This window comes from Diadema setosum, chromosome 9, assembly GCF_964275005.1.
Source record: "Diadema setosum chromosome 9, eeDiaSeto1, whole genome shotgun sequence".
Taxonomy (NCBI): Eukaryota; Metazoa; Echinodermata; class Echinoidea; order Diadematoida; family Diadematidae; genus Diadema; species Diadema setosum.
In genome coordinates this window covers 10,899,221-10,913,393 of record NC_092693.1, presented here as the reverse complement: position 1 = coordinate 10,913,393, position 14,173 = coordinate 10,899,221, and the positions used below count along the sequence as shown (strand labels likewise).

Here is a 14,173-nt window from a genome sequence, read left to right as displayed (position 1 = left end):
CACATGTATTTTGATGAAATCAAATGTCCATTGAGTTCAAGCCCTCAACTTTCAAATTTATGTCTGTCTTCATTCTTTTGCTGATTGATCTGAGTGGTATGTACCCCAGTTGGCTCTCAATGAGGTGAGCTGTAGGTTTGTACATGTTGCTGATGTTTTCATGGGGACTAGTCAGTTGTCAATATGACAGCAAGCATGGCGTTGTTCTGTTGTACATCACATTGCAGACCACCGACCAAAAAGGCACGCTTTGGGAGCTACAAGGAGGACCCGTTTGTTTTCCTGAAGGAAAACGAAGAAATCTGGCCCCAGATTAAGTGAGTTTTTCATAAAAATAACAATAATTTAATATAATAGCTAGTTTTTATGTAGTGCATTTCAGACTTGTTAAAGATTTCATTGTGCTTCACAGACTATAGTTATCTCAGTCACTGGATATGTTATTTCCAGTTAGCAGTGACAGTGTTCACTCTCCACTCCCTTGGGAGCATTCCAGCCAGTTGCTATTTTATAGGCGCGCACATACTGATCATCCGACAACAGCATTCTTATCTTACTGAGTACCCATTTATACTCCTGGGTGGAGAGCAGCAATGTGGACAAAGTGCCCTGCTGAAGGGCAAACGTGTCAGTTTTCGTGGGGCTCGAACCCACGAACCCATACCACACTGATGTGATTCAGACATGAGCAATCTTACCATTAGGCCACAACACCTACACAGGTCTCTTTTGACCCCATGGGAAGATTCTCCACAATATAGTGCAAGAAGATGATGTAGAAGTGGAAGTGGCTCATATGGCCGAAAAAAAGTAAATAAAATAAATGTCTAAATTAAAACAATTAAGATTTTTACTAATAATCAATGAATTGAAAATACCACCACTGCTTGAAAGAGACATGTGAAGAGGGATTTGAATATACATTATCAGTAATGAATAGACTCAATGCAAACCAAATTGCTTGTCCAATTACAGCTATTACGGAGCATGGCGGCATGCAGAGTTTAGTATGTACGTCAAGGCAGATCTAAATCTGACAAGTTTCACAGGAAGAAAGAGAGAAAACTAAAGTGGACCTCCTGATTGGGATGAATTAGCACATGTTTTCAGAGATGTTGACAATTTTCCCCTTCCAAGACACCAATATTAACCCACTGAGGACGAGTCGTGAGTATACTCGGGCAAGCATCTATGGGAAATGTGTGTTGAAGCAAAATCAAACTGTCTTCAATGGGGTAAGTGCTATATGTGACCCACTACAACAAAAGGATCCTAAAGTCGCTGACAGCTGAGACGAGAAAATCGAGTTTGAAGTCACCTCATTAAAAATGGTCAAAACAATCGGATTTCTGTTTTTGGCATAATTTCATAGTCTAATGTTTTGTCAATCATCTGTCAAAATTTCGAAGCTTGATGATCAAACAAAAGTTGTTGTTGTTGTTTTAAAGAACGAAAGAAGAGAGAAAGAAAATGGGGCCCTATACAAATAATTTGCCCCAGACAGCACTTAACATAAAACAAACATTATTAATAAACAAACAAAAGGCAAGAAATTAGCGTTTTTCTAGGCCATGATTTTCCGACTTTCAACGTAACAGAAACGTGTCCGAAGATTTGGATTTAGCGTCGCAACTAGACTCCGCCCCTAGCAACGAGGGAGTGATCTTATTGGTCAGTGCGTGGCATCCTGATTACTGATTGGTCGTGCGTAGACCGCTGGCGCTAAGCTTGAATGAACATCGCGAAGGTCACGAGGAGCATACCTTCTATTGTAAAGCGGTGAAAACTGTCTCGCCTCCCCTTGATCACATTAACGTCGGAAGGAAAACTTTCATGGCGTTTTTCTCGGAACTCTGATTTCCTCAACCACTTGACATGCGCTAAAAAAAAATCATCGATATCTCCGCAACCGAGTACTCTTATGAGTTGTGCTATATATGAAATTAAAGTAGAAGAGTAAGGGAATAATGTCATGTTATTTTCAGAAAATTGTCCTACCCCGACTTTCGGATCCTTTTGTTGTAGGCGGGTCACATATTGTTAACCCGTTGAAGACTAGTCCCAAGTATACTCAGGTAGGTGTCTATGGGAAATGCATAAGTTACAGCAAAATCAGCCTGTCCTCAACGGGTTAACATGTATTGAAAACTCCTGCTTTCCTGGATTGGTCTCCAGTTCAAGTCTCTATAGACTTCCTCTTTCTTAGGCTCCATGCAAATGTGCATAAGATTTGTACCCATACCATTTAATGTCTTATTTACAGAGAAGAGATCTTTGAGCAGAGAATTAATGTTTATATACAGATAAAGAATGTCAGATCAGTGTTCTTTAGTTACTTTAGGTCAGGTCACTGAAATTTTAATGATCCTTTTATTACCCATACTTTCAATAGACCTCACGTGGTCACGTATGATATGTACATCAAATATGCATCAAACCATGACATGCCTGAAAAGTGGGTCATGTGGATGGATGTTGCATGGCAATATCAGTAGATATTGTTTCACGTGATATATATCAAGCACATTTCTGTTAATGCAATTCTGAAGTGTTTACTATGAATTGGATCTACTGATAGGTCATGTGTAGTGCACCAATAGTAAGTCCCATTGACTGCTATACAAATAATGCACAGATGAGAGTACATTAGTGGAGATGCTGCACACTCTATAAAGTATTTACAGTGGTCCATGTTCCACAACATTGTTAATACCTGAGAGTGCACTGCATTTCCACTAACATCATAAACTTAAACCTGTGCATTATTTGTTTTATAAAATGGAGCTACATGTATGAACTATTTTTCATGTAACTCTTTGGGTGAATGCCAGTCACATAAAATGTCAAACTTGCTCCAAAGCCAAAATGTCTGAAGATATGTTTCAAACACTCCACTGAATACAAATTTAGAAGTTGTTTGCAGCAAATAATTTGTTATTGAATGCCTGCTTGTAACTGATTGAATGTGCACTGCTGACGTAGTATGTAGGCCTACATTGTGACGTCAATGAGTATACAGTTACACATTTTCACTACACACTATTTGCATGCCTGTGCATATTGTAAGGAAAAATAGAAAGTGCACACATGTCTCATTTCAGCGTTTCTGATTGGCTACATTCTTGATCCTATTTTATAAAGACTGATGTTTCTTCGGTGATATGGTTCACCTCTTTTACCCCATTTTCTTCCCCTCCCTTTACCCCCATCACTCTGGCAGAGAGTTCTACGATGTTCAAGACTCATTCCCCATGACCCAGGTTCTGACCCGCTGTCACGTGGGTAAGAAGCGCAACCTCTACCTCACCAACAGACTCATCAAGAGCATCCTTCAGTACAATGAGGAACGCCTTAAGGTCAGGAGAGACAGTCCAGTACATTTCTTTCTTTCTTTCTTTATTGTATTCATTCATTCTTTCTTCCTTCCTTCCCTCCTTTCTTTTTTTTTTTTTTGTCTTTCTTATTTGACTTATTTATTTGCCTTGCCTAACAAGGACTTCCCCCATTGAAGATAATGAAGATTTGCTGGAAGAAGAGTAGTGTGCTGTAGATCTTCTATTCAGTATATTACCAGTATACTCAGAAAGATCTTTGGAGATATCAGATATTTGTGTATACTTTTAGAGTTTCCAAGCTTTGGACATGTTCAGGTTTGGGTTTTTTTGTAATCTGCACTTTTGTCACAACTGTTGATTCATTTGTTTCTTCGTTCTTTTTCTTTTTTCATTTCTTCATTCTGTATTCATTCATTCCTTCATTCGCTGTAATCTGAAGTTCCTTAATACCATGACAAACGCAATGTGTTTCTACACACCAGTCAGACTTGGGATGCGTTCGAGTGCTCTCCTAGAGCAAACCGAACCGTACCGTACCCGCGCCAGAGGAGCACTCAAATTCTCCTAAAGTGTATCATACCAAGCTGAACCGAGCCAAAAGTGAACCGCTTCCCGATGTGCTCCAAAAGGGTACCAAAAGCGTACCAGAAGTTTGCATGTGAAGAATGCATGTAACATACACAATTGTACGGCACAATGCTAAGAGTTCATTCTCTTTGTTCAAGACAGCTGTAAGTAGTTTAAGCATGCCATGTGAATGATCCTCTTGCTACAAAATGCGTGACCCCCTCCAAAGGCTCAAGTGAGCTATTGCGATCGCCCTTCGTCCGGCGTCCGGCGTCCGTCGTCCGGCGTCCGTCGTGCGTAAACTTTTTACATTTTCATCTTCTTCTTGAAAACCCCAAGACCGATTTTCATCAAACTTGGCAGGTAGCATCCCTAGGGGGTTAGGAACTCAATTTGTTAAAATGGGCACCATGCCCCACCCAGGGGGCCCCCAGGGGGGCCCAACCCCCCAAAAATTTAGGAATCTGTAAAAATCTTCTTCTCTAGAACCAGGAAGTGATAGAGCTAAGTCAATACTATGAGTTAGTACTTTGATGACTGTAATTTCAAGTTTGTTCATGGCAGAATCAGGGGTGCCCCCATTGGGACCCAGGGGAGGGGGGTGGGGAGGGGTCCTAATGGGGCCTACATTGTACATTTTCATTTTCTTCTTGAGAACCCCATGACCCATTTTCACCAAACTTGGCAGGTAGCATCCCTAGGGGGTTAGGATCTCAATTTGTTAAAATGGGCACCATGCCCCACCCAGGGGGCCCCCAAAATGAAGGAATCTTTAAAAATCTTCTCTAGAATCAGAAGTCATAGACCTAAGATAATACTATGAGTGAGTACATTAATGACTGTAGTTTCAAGTTTGTTCATAGCAGATCCAGGGGTGCCCCTCTTGGGGGGGGGGGGGGGGGTTGGGAAGGTCCAAATGGGGGCCTGAATTGTACATTTTCATCTTCTTCCTGAAAACCTCATGATGGATTTTTGTCAAACTTGGCAGGTAGCATCCCTAGGGGGTCAGGATCTCAATTTATCAAAATGGGCACCATGCCCCACCCAGAGGGCCCCAGGGGGCCCCAATTCCCCCAAATGAAGGAATCTTGAAAAATTTGGGCCCTTATTGTACATTTTCATCTTCTACTTGAGAATGCCTGGTCAAATTTTAGTAGAGCTGTGAATAATTTAGATTAGTGACTGTGTGAAAGGTGAACTTGCGATACTCGGGTGAGCGCTAGACCCGCAGGTCTCTTGTTTAACAGAGTGCTTGAACTCTCCAAATCTGGCACTGTACAGTTCGATACGCTTTCGTTCAGTTCACTTTGGTTCGCTTTAGAGCACTTGAACGCACTCTTGGAAGACAGAAATGAAGATTGATCTGCTTCCCACTCGAGTGCCGGAAGAGATTCATAAATACTCTGCAAGGGATATTACCAGTATTGAACTTTATATTACTCTGAGTGACTCTGTGGTGTAGAAAAAAAAAATAGAAATATGAAAATATTGCCTCCCATATGTTAATGGAGGCACTGTATATTGTTGAGTGAGAGTAAATGAAGCCTAATATATGAGGCCCATTCACACTCTCCCATAATTAATGTTTTTCTAAAATTAGAAATAAGAAAATATTGCCTCCCATAAGCTAAAGGCTCTGTATATCACTTTCAATGTAAGAAATTGCCAACTTAACTGTTCTCCTGAAGAGGAATAATACACGTACTGGTATGTAATTCTCATTCCATTACTGTAAACGTACATATTTTCGCACAATTTTTTTTTTGCACTGAAGGGCTCAAAAAAATATTTGCAGATTCTTGAACTTGCGCTGCACGCTTGTCAACCCATTTGAAATGTGCAGAGAAAATCTTGAAGATATTTTTGCTGGTTTTAGAATTGGCGCTAGCATAAGTGGCACAAAATGCACAAAAATTAATGCACTGCAAAAATTTGTGCGTTTACAGTATTGCAGTTCTGAATTGCAAAATCTACAGTGCACATAATTGTCCTATTAGTCCCAAGTCATAAAAATAACCACAAAGTATATGGCATATACAGTATCTACACTTTTGTCTGTGGCACGTATATGTAATCTTCACTGATTTATTCTTGTTTTATGTAAGTAAATATCGGAAGAATGAAATATTACTGTATAACTACTATAAGTTAAAAAAAAAACAACAAAATATTATAACCTCGCAAGTGTATCAAAGTCATTATAATATTTTGATCACGGAGGTGTTACAGAGATGGAGTGGCAACTCTTCGTAATTCATGCAAACACATGTTTGGGTTCAAAGCGTTACAATCAGATGTCTAGCATTCCACTACGCTTTGAAGTCATGCTCGGCACTGCTCTAGTTGCAAGACGAAGTTCAGAGACGAAGAATGCATTTTACCTTTCGTTGAATTACAAGCTTTATTACAAGTAAAATTTTAAATGCAATACTCAATTTGATTTAGAATAGTTTAGGAAAGAATTCAATATTATAAACTTGTATTTCTAGTTTCTTCGTAATACGCAAATCGAAATGAAATGAAAATTTCCGTCCGTCCGTCCGTCCGTCCTTCTGTCCGTCCGTCCGTCCGTCCTTCCGTCCGTCCGTAATGAATTTTGTGGACAAGGTAACTATCAAATCCTGGTATCCTAATGAAACTTGGCATGTATGTGTATTAGGGGGTGAAGTTGTGCCTATCAACTTTTGGGTGCACATGCTCAAGGTCAAAGGTCAAAAGGTCAAGGTCAAATACATAAATTTTCACTATTTCCACCATATCTATTGAATGCCTGAAGATATTTTCTTGAAACTTTAGTGTATACATGTATTACCCAATTAAGATTCTCTGGTGAAAGTTTGCGTCATGAGGTCAAAGGTCAAAGGTCAAAAGGTCAGGGTCAAATACATGAAATTTCACTATTTTCGCCATATCTATTGAATGCCTGAAGATATTTTCTTGAAACTTAGTGTATACATGTATTACCCAATTAAGATTCTCTGGTGAAAGTTTTGGTCATGAGGTCAAAGGTTAAAGGTCAAAAGGTCAAGTAAAAATATCAAAACTTTTTTTTTTTTCTCCGTGCCTTGGAAAATTGTTCAAGGTATCTTCATGGAACATAGTATATACATGTACTGACTGGAAGTGATTATCTAGAGAATGTAGGGTTCATGGGGTCAAAGGTCAGGGGTCAAAGGTCAAGTGCAACACTTCAGAATTTTACTATTTCCCTCATATTTATGCAATGCCAGCAGGGTTTACTTATTATTTTTTTACACTTGGTGTATGCATGTGTAACCTAATAGAAATTCTCTGGAAAGTTTTTTTTTTTTCTTCTTTTTTTGCCTCAAAGGTCACAAGGTCAAAGATCAAGTGAAAGTGCTGAACTAACTTTTTCCTCCATATCTCGAAGTGGCTCAAGTTATCTTGAAACTTAGTACATAGTATGCATGTTCTACCTGAAAGTGATTATCTTATGAATTTTAGGGTCAAGGGCCAGATGAAAATGGTAACAATTTACTATTCAATTCAGAAATTGCACTTTTTCTCCACACCTGTACCTTGAAAATTACTCAATGCCTAAATGTATGAATGGGTCAAAGTCAAGTTAAAGTCCTTAAATCCCTAGATACATGCTCTCCTATTCATCCAATTAAACCTAGGTCAAGGAAGGTGAACATTCAACACATTTGTGACAAACTTGTCATTTCAATATTTTGCCAATTTTGTGAAAATGTAATCACACATTGTCCACATGTACTATCTAGACCTATTGGGAAAATCATGCATTATGGCGGAGGCATACCAGTCGCCAAAGCGACATTTCTAGTCTATTTTTTAATCTGGGATATTTTGATCTTTCAAGTAAAGTACTCCGCTAAAGCGTGTTCCAGCGTGCTTTTAAACTATTTGCTGTTAAGGGGCTGTACAGTACTGGTCGAAGTGGGGATTCATGTTTTTGAACATTCCTAAGTGAGATAATGAGTAACCTCTTATGAAATATGAAAGAGCATGTTATTCTAAGAAGGATTCAACATTTATTTGATGAAAATTGGTTTTCAAATGGCTGCAGATATCAAAAAATATGGTAATGATAAAAGGCGACAGGCCTCGCCTTCTATTAGGATCTCTTTGTTTCGCCTTGTTTTTGGATATCTCAGCCATTCCAAAACCGATTTTCATCAAATAAACTTTTGATACCCCTTAGAATTGCATGCTCTTTGACATCTCATTGAGTGGTTTCTGAATATCTCACAAAACGTTAAATGCTAAATCCTCACCTCGACCAGAACTGTACACACCCTTTAAAATTGTCAGTTTTACACTGCATTTTGATTCGCTGCTCCAATTCAAGGTAAACAAATTCATTGTTGCCATCACATTGAAAGAGAGAGCGAATTGCAGTAGGGGTAAGTATTTCTAGATGTGAGAGCGCTAGTCCCGATTATTGATGCTCTCTTTTGTCAAAGCACATGGGTAACACCTGTAGTTGAACGCATAACTTCTCGGTGGTGCCACGCATGACTTCAAAGGAGAGCAGTAGTTGTCTCTCCTTCTCTAGCACCTCCCTGTTTTGATGTTTGAATTCACTAAAACAGAGTGACATCAAGTAAAATTTCTGTGAATTGGGCACAAAATGAGAAAGTGGTGAATATTTCACATGCTTTAATGCAATAGTGACATCAGTTGCCACCTGTACATGGTAAGATGAGCCATGCGGTATTGCCTCACAATGCTCCTATTGGTTAGTCATACGAATGTTATGCAGTCTTTAGTCATTGATTTTGAAAGGAATTTACTACTTACTTCCTGTAAAGGTCATCAGTCATAAATTGCAAGTTTACAAAACTTGTATTGATTCTTCTTTGTTTTGGTTCAAAGAAAGAACAAAAATGCAGCTTTGTCTTGATCTCCACCATTCATCTTATCTTAGTATGTAAATGTGACCAATTTCTCTGCCGTCTTCGAGAAGACGAAAAACTTTAAGTAAAGATTCCTCAACTTTCTACTTTGTACCCAGATATGTATTGAAATTTTACTGCTTTGTTTGTGTGACTTTATGCTTGTCTATCAAGGTCAACTTGAACCACAGAGTGTTTCAACACTTTTGGTTGTAAAAATGCTCCAAATGTCGGATGCACACTACTGAAAAGGCACTGTAACAAAAAGAAAAAAAAAAAGAAGAAGCAAGATAATACTTTTGCTAAAGAGGTAATGTAGAACCATAAAGAGAAAGTATTCTGTAATGGTAGCTATTAAAGGAGAATTATACAATGATGCAATGAATTATAAAGTGATCTCCGGAAGGAAGTTAACCCATTGAAGATGAGTCCCAAGTATACTCAGGCAGGTGTCTATGGGAAATGCGTGCTGTAGCAAAATCAGCCCATCCTCAACGGGTTAATGACAGTGCAGGTCATGAAAGAAGAGATTACCATGTGGATGTTCGAGATAAACTTCCTATGAATTGATCGTGGTACTTATTGTAAGCCCTCATGCAAGCATTGTAATCAAAGAATTGGTGATGTGATGCAAAATATTGCAGAACCTGTTTGTACAGAGTGACGTTGAGTATCATATCCAAACTTATGGGATTCTTTCCAAGTCCACTATCCAGCATAATTTCATGTTCAGGCAAGCCGAAGCTGCTAGGTAAACTACTAAATACCGTATCTGATTTTCCTGTCATAATTATGTCATCATAGCAAACACTGCAGTTTGGTTTTAGTGGAAACACGCTTAAAGGTACATGGTCGCGGTGGTTTAGTCAAATGCGTACGCGGGTGCATGGCGCAAGTTTCCTATAGAGACCTACACTATCGACTCCTCTTTAGTGCTTACGCTGTGGCCCGCTTCCCCGAGTCCGAAGAAGTCCGATCCACTGTAGCCAGTGGTCCGATCACAGTTCGGCTCATGATTTGGCTGAGGGGATGACAGCTTTAGCAAACTTCTTTTGTGATGTCATAATAAGAAACACATATGCACGCACCCTGGCATTACTACAGACTGCGTGATGCGCAGAGAAGACAACAAAAGCAATGTTACTTAGCCACACCTACGCGCTTTACTCTTAATGACAGCTCAACTTCGGCAGTATCATCAACAGCGCCCTCTACACCACTGGGACTATGCACCTTTAAGTCAGCACAGCTTCGCTTGTACGTCACTTGCCTTGGTTGATATCATGACATTGCATTCCATCAGATACCAATGGGAATGATAATTGAACACGTACGGTGTACATAGCAACTATTGTTCCTCCTTATCTATTCAAGACATGGTTATGCAGCACTTAGTGGTTTTATCACATACTGTCCTTTGTACCAGTGTCAGTACTGGAGTGAACTTCCCGCAATACATAGTACTGACAAGCACATTGTAGCAGATGAAAAATGGGGGCAGAAAATATAAGGAGTAAAACCATACTTTGTTATCCGGGATTAAAAATCCTATTCCTGTTACACATCAACAGACATACGTGTCAGTCTTCAGACACACACACACACACACACACACACACTGACAACCACAAACAGACGCAGATACACTCCCAAGTGAATATGTAACCTGTATACACACATGTGATTGTGCATTTTCCACAAGCGCACGGGTGTACGTTCATACACCGGACTTGTGAATAGAGACCTATCACAAGTAAACTGAGGAACAAGAGGTAATTTGTCAGGGGAAGTCATTGTGAGCTCAAAGTGAATGGTATGTAGTTCTCTTCTATAGTAACCAAAGTCCACTAGATTTAAAAGGAAGAAGTAGCATGTGTAATCTCTTCCTTTGATCAGAACAATGCATGGCTAATCAATGAGTATCAGTACTTCATTCAACACGAAAGACATGGACCTTGATCGTGTCATGAGAATAGAGCTTTTAATAGGGATTAAAGTACAGCAGGCTGTGGGGCTACTGGAATGCAGTACTAGGCTATCATAAGGTACCTTGCTGCAATTAAATTGTAATGGGTGTCAACCCCAGAGGTTCATGCCCTGAGAAAGATATACTCCCATTTCAATCTGCCTCCAGACACTGTGTCACAATCATCTAAGCAGAAACAGGATAGGATTGATATAGCTGGTATTTTTTTTAAATAAAAATGGGTATATATTTGATGCCATTTAAAGGGAAGGTAAACCCAAAGAGCAATGTGGATTGAGTGAAAGCAGCAACATTAGTAGAACACATCAGTGAAAGTTTGAAGAAAATCGGACAATCGATGCAAAAGTTATGAATTTTTAAAGTTTTGGTGTTGGAACCTCTGGATGAGGAGACTACTAGAGGATATGACGTATGAGTGGACAACAACACAAAGAAAATATAAAGGATATTCAACAAAAATTCACTTTTCTGGAATTATGAAAGAGCAGTGGACCAACCGCTTTCAGAAAGCAGGGGGAATAATTGCTACCCTTAACATATGTCAATATCAAGTTGATGGAATTTGTAATTTTCATGAAAAATGGATTTTTGTAGTATTTTCTTTATATTTTCTTGATATTGTAGTCCACTCATACGTCATAACCTCTAGTAGTCTCCTCATCCAGCGGTTCCAACACCAAAACTTTAAAAATTCATAACTTTTGCATCGATTGTCCGATTTTCTTCAAACTTTCACTGATGTGTTCTACTAATGTTGCTGCTTTCACTCAATCCACATTAATCTTGGGGTTTATCTTCCCTTTTATGTTCATTATCATGAAAGTAGGGTTCCTAAAGTCATAGAAAATGGTAAAAAGTTATGGGAGAAGTTATAGGGAAAGGGCCATGAGCAGAAAAGGAAACTGCACTGAAAAGTCCTGACGATTTAAACTGAAATTTTGCTTATTTGTGCCAGCCAAAGTCATGGTTCTTATCTCATTTTCATGTTAACTTGATGGTGTTCATTTGCGAGTGTCACACACTTGTTTTTCGTTTTGTCATTTCTCATTTGTCACCTTGTCCTACTGTAGAGGCTTAGCAATCTCTATCTAAACACCACTTTGGCATAAAGTATGCCTTTCCTGGTACAAGGTTAAGGCTGAAGAGTGTACCTTGGGTACCAGTGAAGGATTGGATGTGCTTTTAGGAGTTATTTTCTCTCTTAATAGTGCACTGTATCGTCTCTGTGTGAGAATGTAATTCCAGGGTTTCCACAGATTCCCCTTTTATCTCGTGACTGGTCAAACAAGACCATGTGTGTTTGCAGTCAGTCTTGACTGGGGCACAAAGGGTCAAATAGATGTAAGCTGCTTAAGAGTGATTTAAGAACAATTTTTAATCTACATGTGAGTTGAAGGTCAGTTGGCACTACACCTTTCTGATTCATACTACATCCATTGAAATATATGTGTGTGCCTTTTTTTATTATCTAATTTCTCTTCCTTTTTTATAACACATGAACAGAATAAGAAGATTTTTGTGGTAAGAGAAAATTGTGGATGTATTTTACAGGGCTTCGTAGATGAAAGATCACAGGCCAGTGGGCATATTGTTGTATATGATAGTGCTCTTTTTATGAGCTGCGGGACCCATATAATTATGGAAAAGGTATTTCTCCTGCTTTGAGATTCTGACAACACTGTAGACTTTAGACAGGACCTATCCGGTTCCTGAAGCTGATGGTTTAACACTTGATAAAAACAAACTGTAGAATGACTCTTAAAAAGACATAACATCAGCAGTATTTGGACACTGCAGAATGAATTGATACCTATTGTGGTGTAGTATTCTTGTATGAAGATTTTGGCTGAAAGTGAAGTGAAACGCTCCGTTATTTTTTTAAAGGAAAATCAGACTATCACAAATTATGAATCTTTAAAGTTTTGATGGATTCATGCTGTCCTGTCTCGAGTAAGATTGTACAACATTCTTTGTTAAATATCAAAGTGGCAATATTATATCAAGAAAATGTACAGTAGTAATTTTGCAATGTTTTGTTTCTGTACAAAAAGTGCATATAGACCTGCTCATGAGGTATGTTCAGGCAAATGTTATTCCCTCTGGCTTCTTGAGGAACTAGGGGGAGTGCTCCTATCATGTCCTAGAAAAATTAATTTTTGTGAAATTGCTGTGGAGTTTTCTTTTTGTTGTTATGCTGTGACAACAACAATTGTAGGTTTCCATCCATAGTGTGTACTGGTAGCACTTGATCATGACATGCACGATATTTTTAAGAATTTATTTTTGAACCTATTGTCCAGTGCTCAATACCACATGTTTTTTGTAATGCTATTTTATCATCTTGCGTTCTGTATTGTTGGGACAACTACACTGCACAAGTTGTCAGTTATGTTTCAAAGGAGTGTTTCTGATAAAGTGACAGTACACTTTCATCACCATGCTCTTTACTTGTGTGTTATTCTGTGGTTTGATTCAACATTTATAACACTTGCTTTGCTGAGATGGACTTTGTTGTAAATGAATCTTTTTCTTTCCCAACCCCCCTCTCTTTTTTCCCTATCTATATGTCATTCATTCTATCTATCTATCTATCTATCTATCTATCTATCTATCTATCTATCTATTTATCTATCTGTCTATCTGTCTGTCTGTCTATCTACGTGTACATGTCTATCTATCCATTTATCTACCTGTCTACCTACCTACCAACCTACATATTTATCTACCTGTCTATCTTTCTATTTATCTATCTACCTATCTAACTCTCTATCTTTCTTTTCATCTATCTGTCTACATATCTATCTCTCTATCTATTCATCTATCTATCTACCTATCTATCTATCTCTCTATCTATCTATCTATCTATTCATCTATCTATCTATCTATCTATCTACCTATCTATCTATCTATCTGTCTGTCTATCCATCTTATTCTCTCTGCTCCTGCATGTCATGACTGCGCGAACTAGGTCATCAATTCTGGGGTTAAGATCCTGTCACGGAGCAGTTCTGACGATGTTCCCTGTGACTTCCGACTCACCCAAGATGTAAGTTCATTATAATCTCAGAAATTCCCATTTTCAATCAGGACAAGTATGTACTCCTCACTGCAGAGACGTATTATGTGGTTCAAACAAAGCAATCAGTGTTCGATCTTGAGCTGGCCGGCTAGCCAACCCAGCTAGGTTTTAGTAAAGCCATACATCCATGAGTGTATACTCAAATATACAAGTATATACAGTGTATGAACTGGATGCGTATACATGTCATTTTCTATTTCATGCATGCACCCTGACATACATGCACACACACACACACACACACAACACACAAACACACATAGACGGATACATTGTTGATGTAATATTTGCATACATTGATTGTATTACCTTGACTGACAAAATA

The 14,173-nt window shown here is 38.7% G+C and overlaps 1 protein-coding gene across 1 annotated transcript in view; it reads left to right on the top strand.

Annotated features, from left to right (window-relative positions):
- The window catches only part of LOC140232838 (RNA cytosine-C(5)-methyltransferase NSUN2-like), a 38,548-nt gene that overhangs the window by 21,922 nt on the left and 2,453 nt on the right, over positions 1 to 14,173 (top strand). The window contains exons 14-16 of the mRNA XM_072312953.1: positions 228 to 317; positions 3,221 to 3,356; positions 13,738 to 13,815. Coding sequence (XP_072169054.1) covers positions 228 to 317; positions 3,221 to 3,356; positions 13,738 to 13,815 — 304 coding nt within the window. The remainder of the gene's footprint in view (positions 1 to 227; positions 318 to 3,220; positions 3,357 to 13,737; positions 13,816 to 14,173) is intronic.